General features: G+C 41.9%; 1 protein-coding gene across 1 annotated transcript in view; it reads right to left on the bottom strand.

Annotated features, from left to right (window-relative positions):
• Positions 1-19,240, bottom strand: part of DPF3 (double PHD fingers 3) — a 241,970-nt gene that overhangs the window by 104,759 nt on the left and 117,971 nt on the right. The window contains exon 7 of the mRNA XM_027844832.1: positions 5,945-6,082. Coding sequence (XP_027700633.1) covers positions 5,945-6,082 — 138 coding nt within the window. The remainder of the gene's footprint in view (positions 1-5,944; positions 6,083-19,240) is intronic.

Below are 19,240 nucleotides of genomic sequence, written 5' to 3'. Positions count from 1 at the left end.
AACATTAGTTGAAGAGAAAACAAGAGCTCAGGAGAGAAAAAAATGAGACTGAAATAACAAAGAGGAGAACAGGAGGGCACAAGGTACAGCCACAGACTGCTGAACTGGCAACGGCAGGAGGAGCGGGGGATGGGGATGCTGGGGGAGGGTAGGTCAATAACTGGCCTCAGCACCAGCGCTGCTCCAAAGATGCCCTTTCAGCACCAGAGGGCTGGTGTGACCATGCACTCACAGCAGGCTTCGTGATGAGCAATGGTCTTCTCTGGAGGTGCAGTTTCAGGGGAGAAAAGAGCACAGAGATGGAATGGAAGCAGCAGGGGGAGAAAATTAAGTCAAGAGGCCCACACTGTAGCAGTCTGTACAAACCCACCTGCCCCGGGCCCTGCAAACTCCAAGAGACTGCGCTCTGAGTCCATTTGACTTTCTTTCCTTAGGGCACAACAGACTGCTTGCATCTCCCTGCTGCTCTGCTTAAGGAAATAATCAGCATTTATTACTTACTATGTGTCTAGACCCCTCTTTGGCAGACTGCAGATTAGCCATTTCGATTAATGCCTCCCTCCCCCACTTCCAAAGCCTATGTAGAGCGGATTCCCAAAGCTAAGGCCTTATGACACTGCAGACCTGTCACAGTCAATTTATAACATGTTGCCTACCTACCATTATTTAGGGGGAAGGATGGATCCAATGCCCTGACTCCCCCACAAACAGTAGGAGCTGCTAATGACTATGTATTAATGTTGCAAGCAATTAACACACATGGAAAAGATGGTCAGCAGCAGCACAGTCCACTGAGGGAATGATGAAAAGCTACCAGGAGCTCTACACAAGGAAAAGATAATATATAGGGGGGGAGAGGAAGAGGGAAAAGAAGAAAGAGAAAGTGGAGGAAAGGGAGAAGGGAAATGATGGAGGGGAAGAAAGGAGGAAAGGGTTAGAAGGGGAAGGGGAGAAAAGATACAGAGATGGAAAGAGGCAAAGAGGAGGGGAAGAGAGGGAGTGAAGCAAAGAAAAAAGAGGGAAGTGGAGGAGAGGAGGAAGGGAGATAAGAAAAGAGACAAAGAAGGTAGAGGAAGAAAGGGAGAGAGTAGGAGAGGGGAGGAAGAAGAAAGAGAATGGGAGAGAAGGACAGAAGGGGCAAGGTGGAGAGGGGAGTAGGGGAGAAAGAGAGAGTGAAAGGGAGAGGGAATGGGGAGAGAGAGAAAGAGAGAGAGAAAGAGAGAGAGAGAGAAAGAGGGAGGGAGAGGGAGGGAGATAGAAGAGAAGAGAAGAGAGAAAAGAAGAAGAGAGAGAGAGAAGAAGAGAGAGATTCCAAGTGGAATAAACAAATGGATCTGTTGGGGTTCTCCCAGAGTGCTAAGGGGAGGACCTCCGAAGAAACTAAACCTTTCAAAGGTTAAGTAATTAGACCATAGTCACAAAGGTAGTGACTGAGGAAGGATCTGACCCTAACTCTACTTAATCCAAGCCTAGTGTAGATTTACCCACCAGTAAATTTTCTAAGACCTGAGCATCATGGAGCTCCAAGATTAAAAAAAAAACTGATGAAGAGATTGAAAGAGGGAAGGATAAAGGAGGCAAGATCCCTGAGAAGATAGAGTTGATTGGACATGGACACAAGTGGAAGGATTGGACTTGGCAAGGAGAAGGGCCATCTCTTTCTAAGAAACCAGAAGCAAAAGAAAGAGAAGAGGGGCAGCTAGGTGGCACAGTAGATAGAGCTCCAGCCTTGGAGTCAGGAGGACCTGAGTTCAAATTTGGCCTCAGACACTTGGCACTTAACTAGCTGTGTGATCCTGGGCAAGTCACTTAACCCCAATTGCCTCACCAAAAAAAAGAGAAGAGAAGGTTTTGAGATTGGATTAAGGGAATAGGGAGAGCTCATAACAAACTGCCTCAATTTTTCCTAGTAGAAAGAGAAGTCACTTGTTCAGGTAAGGAAGGGGTTGCATTGAGAGCTTTCAGAGTCAGGAAAAAAGGTTAGAACGGCAAACAACAGTCAAAATGATAGTGTCAATTGGGGTGGGGGGAGAAATACTACGAGCACATTTATAGAGCTATTTAAAGTTTGCAAAAGTCTTTTCCCATAACTTTGTGAAGTACTGCAAGTATTATTCCCTTTTTACAGATGACAAGACTGAGGCTCTGAAAGGTTACATGATTCACGCAGGCTCTTGCTTCAACTCTCCCTCAGATTACTGCAATAATCTCTTGATATCTAGCCTGTCTCCTCTCCAATTCATTCTCTATATCACTTCCAATGGAATATCCCTAAAGTGAAGATCTGATCATTCCTCTACTCAAGAGACTTTGTAGCTCCCTTTTGTTTAGAATCAAATACAAACTACTCTGTTTAGCACTTAAGGCCTCCTCCTTCAAGAGACCTTTTCTGACTCTTTAAATTAGTACTGCCCACCTCCCCGATCCATACTGTAGCTTCATTTTATATACCTTGTGTATTTACTTATCTGTGAACATTAGGTATCCCCCGGGTGGAATGTAAGCTCCTTGAAGGCAGGGACCGTCTCATTTTTATATTTGTAGCCCTAGCACATAGTAGACACTTAACAAATACTTGATTGATTGATCATTGGTCAACACACTGGATCCCTCTCAATGATCATAGCAATACCGGGATTAATAAAAAACAGTCTTCAAATGAGTGTGAAAGGGAACTTGGATGAAAATGTTGTTTGTGAAATTCCTTGAGTTTTGCCCACCCGAAGCACTCCTTTAACCTTTGACATAACTATTATCTTCCACGTGGTTTAAAACTTAGGTCAATCAGATGATATCTTTAAAGAAACAGTCTCATGGGGTGGGGGTGGGGGAGGAAAAAGGGACAGAAAGAGTTGAAACCAGGGTGCAAGACAATGAATGGAAAGTACAAAACGACCCGGAAAGATCAAAGCAAGAACCAGGATGTGATTTCTTACAAAGGCACATCCACCTAAGAAGAAGAAATAGTCTCAGTTGAAAACAAGGGGCAGTTTTCTGCAAAGAGCCAAGGATATCCAGCTGATAAGATCATGTAAGAAGTTGATGTTGGAGAGGGGGGGGAAATGCCAGTGCCCTTCTCAGACGTGGATGTGCAACCCAGAGGGGATCAGGTGAAAAGCTAAGGAGGATATTACTTTATTTTACTCAGACCCTGCAGCTACTCAAGCTGAAATACAGGGAGGAGCTGTGCTCCCACACACACAGTGAAGCAAGACCAGACAAGATACAGGAAAACAAAGAACCGGGGAACAAAATAATTCTAAGATGGTAGGATAAAAAGAGAATCTTGGAGGGGGAAAATCTGCCCACTTGAAAAAAGACTTTGGGGTAGAAAGTGTTTGGGGGTAGGGGTTGTAAATAATAGCAAGTTAATAAATACTTTGAAGATGCCAATATAAAGAGCCACACTGTGGGAAGGAAAGAAGATGTGCTCCAGAAGGAAGATTCAACCTTAGCTTGTGAAGGTTGATTTCTTTTTCCTTTTTCTGAACTAAACAGTGAGGGGTGATTAGGACATAGAAGCATCTCCCCAGAGAGAGAATAGATGCATCAGCATTTCAGATGTTCAGGAGAGGGTGAGATGGGAGAGCAGGAGGAACTAATGGGAAAGATAGGAAAGGTCCTTCAGACTCTTTTCCATCGAAAGCATGACCTCCTTGGCAGAAGAATGCCGGTCCCCAGAAAGAGAGGAAGGAAAATGAAGAAGGGGGAGGTTCTCTGTGTTAACATCACAAAAAGAATTGTCTCCAGGCACAGGAGAAATATACAAGTAGCTAAGGGAAATTTTAAGCTTGGGCATTTTAATTATTCCAGATTGCATCCTAAGCTGAGAGGTGAGAGCAGTCAACCTTTCTTAGGATATATTGCTGCACCCTGATTCTCAACCTGAAATTGAGCATCTGAAATTCATATGGAGCAACTGCAGATCCTAAGTAAGAGTCAGGGCTTAGAGGAGAGGGGCACCCACAGGTAAAAGCTCTGAGCCTTTTAAAGCTGTTGAACTATATACTTTAAAATCAACTCCCACCAAAGAGGGGAATGAAAAGGAAACCATTTGGCAATACTTCTAAAGCTTTTCTCCTATTCTCAGGGAAGCGGTATGGTACAGTAAAAAGACAACTGAATTTGGAGACAGAGAACCTCTGCCACTCACTTACCTGTGTGACATTAATGAAGTCAATAACAAGCTAATAATATTCATAATAATAGTAGTAGTAATAACTAACATTTATGTAGTTCCTACTATGTGCCAGGCACTGTGCTAAGCACTTTATAATTATCTCATTTGATCCTCATAACAATCTTGGGAGGAAGACGCTAGTATGATCCCCATTTTAGAGTTGAGGAAACTGAGGCAGAGATTAAGTAATGTGGCCAGGCTGGATTTGAACTCAGATATTCTTGACTCCAGTCCTAGCACTCTATCCACTGAGCCACCTTGTTGCTGCTATTGTTCAGTTGTGTCCAACTCCTCAAGACCTCATGGACCATTCTGTCCATGGAGTTGCCTTGGCAAGGATAACAGGTTTACCATTTCCTTTTCCAGTGGATTAAGGAAAACAGAGTTAAGTGACTTGCCCAGGGTCATAGAGCTAGTAATTGTCTGAGGCTGAATTTGAACTCAGATCTTCCTGATGCCCAGTGCTTTATCCACTGAGGCCACCTAGCTGCCTCCTAGGCAAACAGAGGTTAAATGACTTGCCCAAGGTCACACAGCTAGTAAGCATCTAAGGCCAGATTTTAACTCAGTTCTTCCTGACTCCAGGCTCAGTGCTCTATCCACTGAGGCATCTAACTGCTTCTTACTGTGCCACCTAGCTGCCCCTAAATCTCTGGATCTCAATTTAATCTCTGGGTCTCAATTTTCTTATCTGTAAAGTCAAAGCATTGCATTAGATCACCTGTAAAATCCCTCCTAGTACTAAATTAATGCATCAACACCTACAAAATGATTTCGTAAGACTCTTTTCAATTCTAGGTTATGGTGATAGAAAGAGGTAACCAATTTAAGACCATATCAAGCATCCCTACTACCAACTCTGAGTCTTCATGTGTTAGTAGTTGAAGTCCTTTTTGAATAACCAAATCAAAGCTTGGAGGCTGGTCCAACAGAGGAAAAAAAGTGAAAATGGAAAAGGAAATAGAAGTCCTTCAGGGGTCTGTTTAGATCTATTGAACACTGCTTTCAAAAGGACAAGGACGCACAGATAATGTTTGTAAGCTGAGTGCAAATACAAAACAGCCTGAAGCCGCTAGGCACTATATCCAGGGCAAAGGGCTCCTGCAGCAGAATTCTGACCCCGAAAACAAAGCCAGAGTCAGTGCACAGAACAATAAATCAAAAGACACTTTCTTATAGCTCATGATGGCTGAATAGTGAAATTCAATATTCAGTCGGAATAGACACGCCCAAAGGCAGTAGTACCAAATTCATCACTAGCTGGGCAAGTCAAAACTTGGTTCTACAGAAGCAAGTGGCAGATTTCCTTGATCTGAGGAACAGCCACAGCAGGACTGACATTGATGTTGGGTTAGTTAAGAACCCCTCCTATTTCTTCCTTTAACCACTTCCCTTCTCTCCCTCTGGGAACAGTGATAGAAATGAGGCCTGCCACACAGCTCATGCTGAGCTGGTGTGGAGTCCTCGAGCTCAGCTTAGCAGCAGAGAGGGCTAAACAGCTCTGTTCAAAAATCCAGCTTCCCCCATGGCATAGAACAAATCAATAAGAATGACTTGGAACATAGGAAAGGTTGGGGGAGGAGGAGAGAAAGAAAGGGAGGCAGGGAGAGAGAGGGAAAAGGTGAGGGAGAGGAAAAGGGGGAAGGAAAGAGAGAGAGAGAGACAGATTCTCAGTTCTTTATCAATTCCTACCCCCACCCCCAACCCTATTTCATCCCAGTTCCAAACAAATAAATCAAAAGCAAAGTATAGGAAGGTACTCACGTCTGTGGTTTTCATTTCTGTGGACAGGTGGGGATCTCGTTTCTTGCTCCCGGGCTTCATCCCCTTCTTCACTGGCCAGGTGTGTGTGAGCATAATGATAGCTGAGCCCTGGCCGGTTCTTATAACGCTTGCCACAGACTAGAGGGGAGACAAGAGAAAGGAAGGGGTGAAGAGGGTGACAGGTCAGCACCTTCTGCTACTACTGTTTAAATTCTCCAAGATATCACCCATCCCTGCCTATTTAAATCCAAGAGGCCCCCAAGCTTCTTTTGAAAATGGGTCCCATTTGAAGCTATGATTTATTAAAGCTTTACATGGGACTCATTTTCAACTTTCAATCCCATCATACACCTTTCCCCTCCTCCCCAAAATAAGCCTCTCCAACCTCCAAAGTGATGAGCTATAAGGCTTAGGATGGATACTTAAGAGCTTCAGTTATACAACCCAGACACCCTGCCACCTAAAGATCTCCAAGAATTTTTTCCCTAACAAGTGCTTTTATTAGCACCACTTTTCAAAAGGAAAAGGCAAACATGACAATCAACACAGGCAAGTCTAGAAGGGAGCGGCAAGGAGAAAGAGAGAAAAAGGAAGAAACTCTTCCTGGATGGTTGCTCACTACAGAGTCGTCCAGGTTGTTAAGGGAGCAAAAGTCTGCTAACATATGGAAAGGCAGACTCCCCGACAGAGCCCCACCATGAGCCTTGCATTAAGGTTGGAAGACCTTGGACTATTTTCACCTGTAGGGGGAAAGAAGTCTCCAAAGTCAGAGCCATGTGCCATGTTATGTCTCATCAAACTTATTCCGGGGATATCCACACTACCACTCTCAGGAACCTTGCCCATCTACACTAATGCAAAGTTATAGTGCCCATGCTGAAGGATTTGAGAGTTACAAGCTGCCATGCCCACACGTGGGTAGACAGAGCCATGCTCTTGGACACTGGTGGTCCAGCAGAGCCTGCCATTGCCATGAAGACCCAGGCATTCCTGGATGGTAGCAATTGTTTTATGCTTTGGAACCTGTCCTTGACTTTATGGAAATCAGATTCCTGTCTGAAATTAAGGGAGGTGACTTAGCACATGCCTTAATTCCATTTGATCAGAAGGGACTTTTTGGAAGAAATGAGGTTTAAGAATGACTTAGAAATGCTCAGTATCTGCATTCTTGTATTTTGAGCAATTTCATCAGGAAGGAAGGAAGGAAAAAAAGAAAGAAGAGAGGATGGGAGGGAGGGAAGGACAAAGAAAACAAGCATTTATTAAGCACCTAATATATCTCAGGCACTGCGCAAAGCACTTTTCAAATGTTATTTTATTTGCTCCTCACAACAATCCTGGGAAATAGGTGCTATTATTATCCTCATTTTACATTTGAGGAAGCTGACACAAATAGAGGTTAAGTGACTTTCCTAGAGTCTCATATGTATCATGGTGATCAAACATGATATTGATCAATAAATATCAATGAATAACACAATGATCATAGATCACATGCAAAGAGATTTATAGTTACAAAGCGCTTCCATGCATTAGTCATTTGAGCCTCACAACAACCTTGTGAGGTATTATTATCCACATTTTTCATATTGAGGAGCTAGGGCTCAGAGAGATTAGGGACTTTGCCCCAGGTTATGCCTTGGGAAGTGATAGAAGGAGGACTTGATCCCAAGTCTTCAAATTCCAAGTCCTTTGGTCTTTCTGTTATACAGTATTGCCCCTACCAGTGTTCCTGTGAGGTAGGTGCTATTATTATCTTCATTTTATAGATGAAGAAACTGAGGCTGAGAGAAGTTAAGAGACTTACTGACGGTCACACAGCTAGCAAGTATCAGAGGAAGGATTTAAACTCAGTTCTTGATTCTAAGTCCATCACTCTATCCACTGAGGTAGTGTGGCATAATATATAGAGTTCTGGACCGGAGTAAAAAGAACCTACCATATGATACTTACTACTTATGTAACCATCAGCAAGTCATTTTAGTCTCAGACAACACTAAGATTATAAACTATAAACCAGTTACTATCTATATCAGTGGAGGGCATTCCCCCACTGACAAAATCACAGATTCTTGACTTATAACTGATGAAACACTTCTACAAATATTACTTTACTCTCAGCAAATACAATCATTCACACATCTTCAGATGCTTCACCTAACCCTTCAGAACAGCTCTTGAAACTTCTAAAATCAGAAGAGCCCACTGGGGCAAAAAATTAAGAGAATGATTCTGATGTTCCCCCTCAGAAGTGGGGGGCGGGGTAAGTGGGAGGAGAATAGAATCATAGATTTAGAGATGGAAAGGACTTTAAAGATCACTGAGTCTGACTCTTGCACTTTATAGATAAAGAAACTGAGTCACAGAGAGGTTAAGTGACTTGCCTACTTTAGAAGGAGGGTATATGGCATCATTCACAATCCTTCTTAACATGTGAATAATAATTATTTAATTGTCTGTCGTGTAGAATCAGAGTAAAACTCAAGCCTAAGACATTTAGAAAATTCCACATCTTCATTCTCCAGTTAAAGCATCTCTTTCCATCAGCTGGTCCTTTGTCCTAGGCACCCTTAGAACCATCACTGCTATAGAACCCAGCTTTGGAAGGAATTCAATCCAACAAAGAAAACCAATGATTAACTGTCTGCTACATACAAGGCCCTGACTGAGCCAGGCCACCGAGGTGCTGTCCTAGGTGCTGAGGTTCAGAGGAAGAAGCAAATTTTGTCCCTATCTATAATTTTCATCATCTTTCCAATTTTGGAAAATGTGCACCTGGATCCTGTGCTCCTGGCACAGAACAAGCAGAGAATGAGGACACAGATTACAAGGGCAATCAAGCCCTCCTCCCCTCGCTTTCCCTCCAGAGTGAATCCCTTGGAGAGCAGAGCCCTTTATGCCCCCTTCCAAGACCAATAAGGTTCTCAATGCAGCACCTATTGTGTACATCCCTCTCTTTTGGCAAAGGGGAATTTTTCCCCACTTACTCCTTCTTGCCTTGAGGAGGAGAAGCCTCTGGGAGCAATTTAAACAAAGGAACTTGACCTCAGCAGGAAGCAGAACTCCGAATGCACAGTGAGAGAAGAGGCTCTCTTCACTACTTCCCTACCTTATCTATGACAATGACTCTGCTGAGATTCCACATGAGTAGCTTAGAACACACAGTAGGTAGGTAGCTATCAGGTTTTTTTTGGGGGGGGGAGGGGGGAACAAGGAAAACAAAAGGAATCAACAAAAACAATTAGAAAATGAGAGCCCAGAGATACACTCCTAGGTGAAGGAGTCACAAATCCTGAATTCATTTGTAAATCTGCTCTTAAAGCACCTTGTTACTCTGGGTAACCTACTTCCCTCTGGGCCTTAACATCCTCATCTGTAAAATGGACACAACATTCATCATGAGCTGAGATTTATAACGTACTGGTAAGGATTTGCATGGTGGTGATGAAATCAAGAGGTGGTACTCAAGTTTTGAAGGAAATCAAGAATTCTATAGCCATATATGTAATAGGAAGTCACTTTGACCAGCTGTCCAAAATTCTCTCACCAAATTGGCAGGTGTTACATAGACACAACAAATTACAGATTCTTAGAATTGGAAGGGACCTTAAAGGTCATCTAGTCCAACCTCTTACTCAATACAAAAATTCCTCCATAACATCCTTAGCAGATGGTCATCCACTCTCTATTTGAACACAGCCAATGGATCTGGAGGATAAGAGCCAGAAGGGAAGATTATGTATGCCAATTGTCCTCCAGATATATGGACAGATTCCTTTTCATCAATCTTACATGTTTAAATAACAAGAAAACAATCATTGAAGGAAGATGGATCCTAATGGTTCATCCTGTTGAGAATCATGTGACTACAATGATCCAAGATGTATACATAGCAGTTGTACTTACAGTGATGTGCATATTGAGAAAAAATAAAATGAACACCAAAGAGTGGAATCATGATTTGCAATACAGACAGTTTGCATTATGCCAATTAACTTTACACAAAGAATTCTGAAAGAAATCCACATTCCAAAACCAAAGTCTTTTATTACCTTTACTGTATAGTACTATGCTCTCTCTCTGCTCCGGCCCCTCCACTTGCGGCCATCCACTCCTCCACAAAAAACAAAACAAACAAACAAAAAAAAAACCGCCCTCCAAGTGAAAGCAGAACAGAGGTACTGAGAAACCACTACTACTTCTGCCCAATCAGGGGCTTGGCTTGAGACCCACAGGGCTGATAGAGGAGACCTTTGCCCTGTTCTTCCCACTATCCCCACTTCCCACCTCTGTCCAGCCCCAACTATCTATCTTGCCTCTCTGTTAGTGCTTGCATACCTCAGGTCTGTCCCCACCCCTGAGTGTTCCTTCAGCTTTCATTTCTCTGTCCCTGGCCATTATGTGTCCTTAAACTATATGCTTTCCCCTCTCTCCATATGCCAATGAACTCCCTTCTTGCCTCTCTCCCTTGCTCTCTCCCTTCCCCAAGTCCCTAGGCAAATTTGCATTACATAAAAATCACTTTACGCAGAAGTGTAGAAGTCTACCAAACAGTCCACTTACATAAAGTGAGAATTGTCTTTTAGGGACAGTTTAGCTCAAACAAGGAGATGGCACCCTGGGCCTTCTGCAGTTACTGTCATATTCTGTAAATCAATAATGTTGAATGTGGTAGACCTGATATTCAAAACAAAACTGAAGAAGTATTCTTGAAACCATCCAACCATTCTTCAACAAGCATTTATTGAATACTTACTATGTGCCAGATACTTTGCTAGGTTCTAGAGAAACAGGAAAAAAATAAAAGTCCCTGCCTTCAATGGTCTCACATTCTATTGGGTGGGGGGGAGACATGTTAAGTATAGACAAAACAAAAACAAAGTGCTGTTTGTTTATTTGTTTGTTTGTTTGTTTGTTTGTTTGTTTTTGAGGAGGAGACACTGGTAGCTATGGAATCAGGAAAGGCCTTGTGTAGGAGGTGATCCTTTTTCCAACATTTGAAGGTAACCAGCAATTCTACAGTAAGAGGAAAAGGTGAGGAAGAAGACATTCTAGTTAGAGAAGATAGTCAGTGCAATGGCACTGAGATGGGAGATGGAATATGCTACGTCAGAGACAGCAAGAAGGACATTTCCCTAGAGCAAAGAGTGTGCATGTACGAGAGTAAAGGTAGTAGGGAGCCAATGGAGTTTATTGAGGAGGGAAATGACAGTCAAATCTATGCTTCAGGAATGTCATTTTGGCAGCTTTGTGGAGAATAGATTGGAGAAGGGGGAGACTTGAGGCATAAAAGTTAATAAAGGGGGTGTTACAATAGCCCAGGCAAGAAATGTTGAGGGTCTGAACTAGAGTAGTGGCTAAGTGAGTGGAAACAAAGGGAAAGAGGTGAGAAATGATGAGCCATGAGATGATAAATTTAAAGCTGGAGGGTACCTTACAGGAAATTTGGTCCAACCCCTAGTGAGGCACAGAAAAGTTGTGATTTGCCCAGGATCACATAGCTCATGAATATCTGAGGTAGTATTTGAACTAAGGTCTTCCCGATTCCAAGTCTGGTAGCCTATCCACTACTCCATGCTGCTTCTCAAAGATGTTTCAGAGGGAGGATTAGTTAGACTCAGCAACTGATTGCATCTGTGAGATGAAGAAGAGTGTTGGGAGACAAAGATGGCCCAAGGCTGCAAACTTGGATGAATGGAAGGATGATAATGCCCTCAATAGAAATTGGGATGTTCAGAAGATCCACCTCTCTTTGCTCTTCATGATCCTGGCACTTTTTCTAGGTACTCAGAAAAGATTCTCTTCATAATGTGTCCTAGAATTTTACTAGGAATCAGAGTAAGCTCAATAGTCTATTGCTTAAAGGATTTACTTTCTCCTTTTTGAAAATCAGGGCCCACAGCATTTGTGCATCTCCATTTTTAAGTGCCTCTCCTGTTTTCTACAATTCTCCAGAGATCACTCACAATAACTCAGCACCTATAACTACAAGTTTGTTTTTTTTTTCTGTGCCCTCAGATGCAATTCATCCAGGTGTAGGGACTTAAGCTTAAGGATGTATTTGTTGTTGTTGTTCAGTCAATTCAGTCATGTCTGACTCTTTGTGACTTTTTTTGGCAAAGATCCTGGAGTGATTTGCCATTTCCTTCTCCAGTTCATTTTTACAGATGAGGAAATTGAGGCAAACAGGGTTAAGTGACTTGCCCAGGGTCACACAGCTAGTAAGTGTCTGAGGTCAAATTTGACCTCAGGAAGATGAATCTTCCTGCCACTAGGCCCAACACTCTATCCACTGCTCCACCTAGCTGCCCCACTAAGGGCACATAGCTTTTATTTTTTTCATATTCTCATTTATCTCCTATTTCAATCTGCCATTAATTATTTTCATTCTACACTCTCCATTCTGAAGCTCTTTCCATTTGATAGGAAAAAACCTGCTGTTAAGTTGTGCTACCTTCTCTCCATTGGCATTATCATTATTTTCAACCAAGCAGCAGTCTTATCCTTTCTTTGCTCTTCCTCTTGCCCAAACATAGCTATTTTAAGAGCTCTTTTTGAAAAGATGAAGGTGGGGGGGGGGCTCTTTTTGTTTTCTTTAGCATTTGTCCTAAGCCTCAGCTGACTCTGGGTTTTAGCATTCCTAACATTATCCTAACAGGACAGTCCACTTTCCAAATTATCTTCAGGTACCCTCCCTTCTCTACACCTTCTGTATATATCTTTTTTAAAATTCTAGATGCTCAGGCCAGACATAGAGGCACAAGCCTGTAATCCCTGCTACTGGGGAAGCTGATGGTAAAGTGAGGAGGGAAAAAGCATTTAATGAGCACCTACTATATGCCAAGCACTGTGCTAAACACTTCACAAATATTATTTCATTTGATTCTCACAACCTTGGAAGGTAGGTGCTATTATCACGCTCTTTATACAGACTCTATCATATGGTTGAGGAAACTGAGGTAAACAGTAGTGAGGTAATTTGCCCAGGGTCACTTCTACTACCTTTACTCTCTTTCATGCACTCTTTAGTCTAGTCAAAATGTACTTCTTGCTGTCTTTTACATACCATATTCCATTTACTTAACTAGCAAGTGTCTGAGGTCAAATTGGAACTGAGGTCTTCCTGAATCCAGGTCCAGGGCCTCTATACTTTGTGCCACCTAGCTACTTAAATTTGGAGCTGCAATAGGGCTAAAACCTCACTTGGTCATTGTTTGGATTCTGATGGCTCAGAGTGAGTGTAAATAGCAATTGTTTCTGTTTTGGCCAGAAACTCAGAGGGTCTTCCCCTCCCAGATTGTTTTTATTTTTTGAATAGGTCAAAAGAGGTCATTCTTTGTCTCATTTTTATCTTGCCTTAATCACTGAATGGGCATTGCCTTGGATAAACTGAGAAGGAGAAGGAGAAGGAGAAGAAGAAGGAGAAGAAGAAGAAGGAGGAGGAGGAGGAGGAAGAAGAGGAGGAGGAGGAGGAGGAGGAAGAGGAGGAGGAGGAGGAAGAGGAGGAGGAGGAGGAGGAAGAGGAGGAAGAAAAGTTGCTGCTGCTTCTCTTCTTGGTACCATCCTGTTATTCTTTATACATAGTCCTACCTTTTGTTCCCGACTTGTCACTGATGTGTGTATCAAAGGAATTTCAATCATGAAAGTATCCCATCTTCTTGAACCACCTTTCCATTATAATCTTACATCACAAGATCTCACTTATCCCTTCTCCGAATTCTTAAAATCCACTCTCCAAAAATTTATTATGCACAGTAGAATATTCCAAACACCTGCTTATTGGGATTTCAAAGATGGCATAGTAATTTTAAGCAAAGGACTTCCTTTCCTTTTGCAACAGAGCTACTATTATTCTGGTGATGCTATCACAAAAGGATATGTGAGTAGTATGATAAGATGATCTTTTTGAACCCATAATGGCTCCTCACGATCACCATTTCCATTTCTAAGTCCCCATAAACCATTAGTTTAATAATCTCTATAGACTGAGAAAACTAGGCCCAAAGCAATTTCCACAAGACTAGGAAATTCCTCAGAGTAGCAGAAATATTAACAATGATCCACAAGATATCTATGCCCAACAGGGAAACTAAAGATTGCTACCAAAAATCAGGCACATCAAAAAGCTGGCAAAATTTTTGGCCATTTCTAGCACAGACTCATGTCCTTAGAACTATTCAAATATACCTCTAGATTTTGTTGTAAAGTTCCTAGTTTTTCTAAGAGTAAATTATACTTCAGGAATCACAATTCAATAATGTCTAAATTGGCCAAACCTTATTAAATCATTGCTGTGGTTTCAATGCTTTTCTGAATGTTGCCTAGCTTAGGTGTTAGCAACATGCAGGAAGGAATTTACATTCCCTTAGTGAGAGGGCAGGATGTGGAGGATTCAAGGCTCATATTTCCCATAAATGGAGTTTTATTGTCTCCTCTACCCCAGTCATCTGACAACTGGCAACTTTGGCACTTGTTGGTACTATTCCCTCTCCTTGGCATTCCAAGGCTTGGTAACCACTTGAAGTTACTTATCCACCCACTATTCAAGGGTTGGGAAATTGATGACTGTAGTTCCCCATTCCTAGCCTAAAAGCATAATATAAAACTTCTTGGTTGGGATGGAGTTTAACAGCAGTGAACAGTTCATTCATTCATCCTCCCATCCACTCAACAAATAGTTATTGACTATCTCATACTTGCCTATCAGGTGCTAGGGTGTAGAAGGGGAGATAAGAATAATAGTTTCTGTCCCCGTGAAGTTTATAATCTAGTAAGGGAGATAAGTAAAAAATATTCACCCCAGACAGAATACAAAGAAAGCATGAGGGGAACAGCAAATAGTCAAGTTTAATTGGGACAGAGTACTCATGAGGGGAAGCAGTAGGAGATAGAATAGATTAAGGTCAAATCATGGAGAATCTTGAATAAAAGAATTTAGCTTTTATTCAGTAGGTAATGGGAGAACCATTGAAGTTTTGAGCAGAGAAGTGACTTGATCATATCTGTGCTTTAAGAAGAATATTCTGGGGGCAGCTAGAGCACTGGCCTTGGATTCAGGAGGACCTGAGGTCAAATCCGGCCTCAGACATATAATACTTACTAGCTGTGTGACCCTGGGCAAGTCACTTAACCCCATTGCCTAACCAAAAAAAAAAGAAAGAAAGAAAGAAAGAAGAATATTCTGACATTAGCATGAAACGTGAATTTAATGTGATAAAGATTGAAAATAAATGAGTTAAAACCAGTCCAGCGATGAGGCCTGAATGAGGGTGACAGTAGAAGTTGGAAAGGAAGAGAAAACATGAAGAGAAACAACAGGTTTCATCAACTAACTGAATATGAAGGGGAGGGGTGAGGAAGAGAACCAAAAACGAATCCAAGGTTGTGGACCTGGGAGCCTTGGAGAATGGTGGTAGAATCAACAGAAGTAGCTAAGAGGAAAAAGCAGTGAAGTAGAAGGCAAGGCCATCTGCGAAGAATGACAGCAGTGAGGGCAGAGGGGATCATGATCTTGAAGAAGATGGGAACATTTAGAAAGGTCGCTGTGGGAAGTGGTAGAGGGATAGTGATATACAAAAATGATATAGACCAAAAAAATGACTGGGACCAAATAGCATGAATTTATAATTAATTCCATTTCCCTAAAGTTCAAACTATCTCTAGCAGGCTAGGATATTTAAACATTTAGAAACATTTTTCCAAAACTCAAGAGAAAAGACATGACTGAGAATACAATTTGGGAGTAACCAGTATAGAGGTTATAAGATAATAGGTTTAAAGCTGGAAGGGCATAGAGACATCTAGTCCAATCTTCTTATTTTACAGGTCAGGAGACTGAGACCCAGAAAGTGACTTGCCAATTAACAAATGTCAGAGGTGGGATTTGAACCCCAATCTTCCTGAATTGAAGTCCAGGAGATGGTTGAAATTACCATGAGAAAGCATACAGAAAGAGAAGAGAAGAGAGCTGGGAATGGAGCTATGAGGAGTACCAAAAATTAGGGAGTTAGAAGAGAAAAAAAGGAGGAGAAGAACTGAAGTTTCAAGAAGTAGATGATCCACAGGGTCAAATGCAAAAACTAAAGAAAATGAGGAAGGACAGGTAGATGGCGCAGTGGATAGAGCACCGCCGTGGAATCAGAAGACCTGAGTTTAAATCCAGCCTCAAACACTTACTAGCTGTGTGACCCTGGACAAGTCATTTCACCCTGTTTGCCTAAGTTTCCTCATCTGTCAAATGAGCTGGAGAAGGAAATGGCAAACCACTCTAGTATGTTGGCCAAGAAAGCCCCAAATGGGATCACAAAGAGTCAGACACAACTGAACAACAACATAAAAAAAAATGAGAACTGAGAAAGAACAATTTGGGGAGAATGATGGATGCAGATTATAAGAGACTGAGGAATGACTGGGTAATGAGGCAGTAGGGGCAAAGTGCAGATGACTCTTTCATAATATTTGACAGAGGAGGAAAGAAGAGAGATGGATAGTAACCTGAAGGAATAGCAGAGTTGGGTTTTTTTTTAAGAAAGAGATTACCAGAACATTTTTGTGGGTGAAAGGGAAGAAATCAGTAGAAAGAGAGAGAATGAAGATTCAAAGTCAGGAGAAGCAGATCAAATAATAACATATTGTTATTACTGCAACCACCATGACAATGACAACAACAACAACAATAATAATAGCTCACATTTAGATGATCAGAGTGCTTTATTTACATTGTCTTATTGGATCCTTACAACAAGCCTGAGGTCAGTGCTATTACTGTCCCTAGAGATTGAATGACTTGCCCAGAGTCACACAGTTAGTAAGTGTGAGGGACAAGATTTGAACTCAGTTCTTCCTAAGTCCAAAGCTGACACTCAACTATACTTTCTGTAAGAGAAGACAAATGAGCTTTAGAAAAGAAAAAAACCATTGCTTCATTTGAGACAGAAAAGAAGCAAAGAGAATGTGTGAGGCATTTGGTGGTGGAGAGAAGTTAAGACTGCTCATGTCTGGTAACTCCAAATGTCTCAGTAAAGTATGAAAAATGTCCATTTGCAGAAAGTTAGGGAGGTGAGAGTGGAGCGGGGGATTTGAGGAAAATGGGGGGGAAAAGTTTGGAACAGCTGCTATGGGAAATGCCACAATGCCTCTGAAGAAAGAAGGAAGGTTCACACATCACCCTATTATCAATCTCACACACACACACACACACACACACACACACATGCACAACTTAATATGGATTAATGAGGCACTTTCTCCAACTTGATATGAATGAGTTTATAGATATTTCCTTCCCAGACAGCTAAATGAAAACAAATACTGAGAGAAAGGGAGTTCTGTTAGAGAGAGGAAAGGAATAATAAAAATACAATAGAAACAACTGGCATTTCTAGATCTCTTTAAAGGTTGTAAAGTACTTTACATATCCCTCCTTATTTAAGCCTCATAACTTTAACATAGGCACTACAAATATTTATATCCCCATTTTACAGATGGGGAATTTGAGGATCAGAAGGTAGGAAGAAAATAAGCATTTATTATGTGTCTATTATGTGCCAGGCACTGTGGTATGTGTTTGCACAAATATTATCTCACTTAGTCCTCACAACAATCCCAGAAGGTAAGTGCTATTCTTATCCCCATTTTATAGTTGAGGAAACTGAGGCAGAGACAAAGTGACTTGCCCATGGTTACCCAGCTAGTAAGTATCAGAGGTGGATTCGAAATCAGGTCTATCTGACTCTAATTCCAGATCTAACAAGAGTAATTTTGCAACAGGGAGACTCAGGAGACCAGGGAACTCAGGAGACCCCCAGAACTAACAAATAACCACTCAAATATCCACAGCTACAGCAACCTTAACCAAGAAGCCACCCCTCATATCTATGAGCAACTGTAAGTGTGGGAGCTATAAAACCCAACATGAAGATGACTGTTTTTGTTATTCATGACCTAGCTTCTTCCAAGCTTTGATAGGCAATTACTTGTAGGACATATTTGCCCTTGAGTGAACTGAATTCGTTTTAGACCCACTGCATCCAGGAACTCCATGCCTACTGTGTCCTACAGCTATCCCAACCATTCCTCTATGGTATGAATGTGCATATTCCATTTCAGGCTGGCTTCCTTTGTGTCCATAGGAGACTACAAACCCTTGATAGCCCTCATTGACCCATGTGTCTACCTGTACCTGCATGGGAACAAGAAGGATTTTGCAACAAAGCTTATCAAGTTACCAGGGATGGAGACTGATGAGAACTGGCCTCAGGCAAATCTGGATAGTTATGCCTGAGAATGGTTCTGAGGCCCCAGTCTATGTTTACTAAGCAGCTAGGTGGCACAGTGGACAAAGCAGAGTTAGGAAGACCTGAGTTCAAATCCCACCTCAGACACTTATAAACTGTGTGATCCTGGGCAAGTCACTTTCCCTGTCTGCCTCAGTTTCCTCAACTGTAAAATGGGGATAATAATAGCACCTATCTCCCAGGGTTGTTGTGGTGATCAAATAAGAATAATTGTAAAGCATTTAGTAAGGGGCCTTGCACATAGTAGATGCTTAATTAATGCTTCTTTCTTTCCTTCCTTCCTCCCTCCCTTCCTTCCTCCCTTCTTAGCAGGAAAGAGAATATTCAAGAAGAGAACAAGGGCATTAAAGTACCTGAGAAGAAAGAAAGAGGAAGAGGCATCAGGAAAAGACTAAAAGTAGGGATGTCCGCACCCAAGGTAATACTATCTACTTCATACTTTTGCTCAGGGTTGGTCCTTTTCACTAGTGTTATACAGTCCCAGCTTTTTAGTAACAAAAAAGATACAATCTGCCTGGCATCCAACATCACATGCCTGGGATTCAACAAATGCCCCAGGCTTGCTCTACAAATCAGCTTTCAGTGGCAGTGAGTCTTCGGTCCAGGTCCTTCCCTCCTCCCCTCTACCCCAGCCTAAGACCTGCAAGACAGTGAAGAGAAACACAATCGAATTGTTAAACATCTATTCCCTGCCATGTCCAAAGAAGTATAGATCTAGAACTAAAAACAACCTTTGGAACCATCCAATCTAACATTCTCACTTTTGCAGAAGAGGAAACTGAGGTCCTAGGGTCACATAGGATTTGAATTCAGGTCTTCTTGACTCTAAGACCAATGTTCAATTCATTGTGTCACTTAGCTGGTAGCTACCTTCCTAGTGATAAACCTCTCCAAACTTAGGTAAGGCTGGTCCACTAATGACAGAAATACAATCCAACTCTAGGCTCATACTCAAAGTCTTTCCAGCATGGTTTTGTCATTCAGTCATTATTCAGTCATG

Source organism: Vombatus ursinus, unplaced genomic scaffold (genome assembly GCF_900497805.2).
Source record: "Vombatus ursinus unplaced genomic scaffold, bare-nosed wombat genome assembly UNPS02014945.1, whole genome shotgun sequence".
Classification (NCBI taxonomy): Eukaryota; Metazoa; Chordata; class Mammalia; order Diprotodontia; family Vombatidae; genus Vombatus; species Vombatus ursinus.
This window is presented reverse-complemented; position numbering and strand designations above follow the sequence as displayed.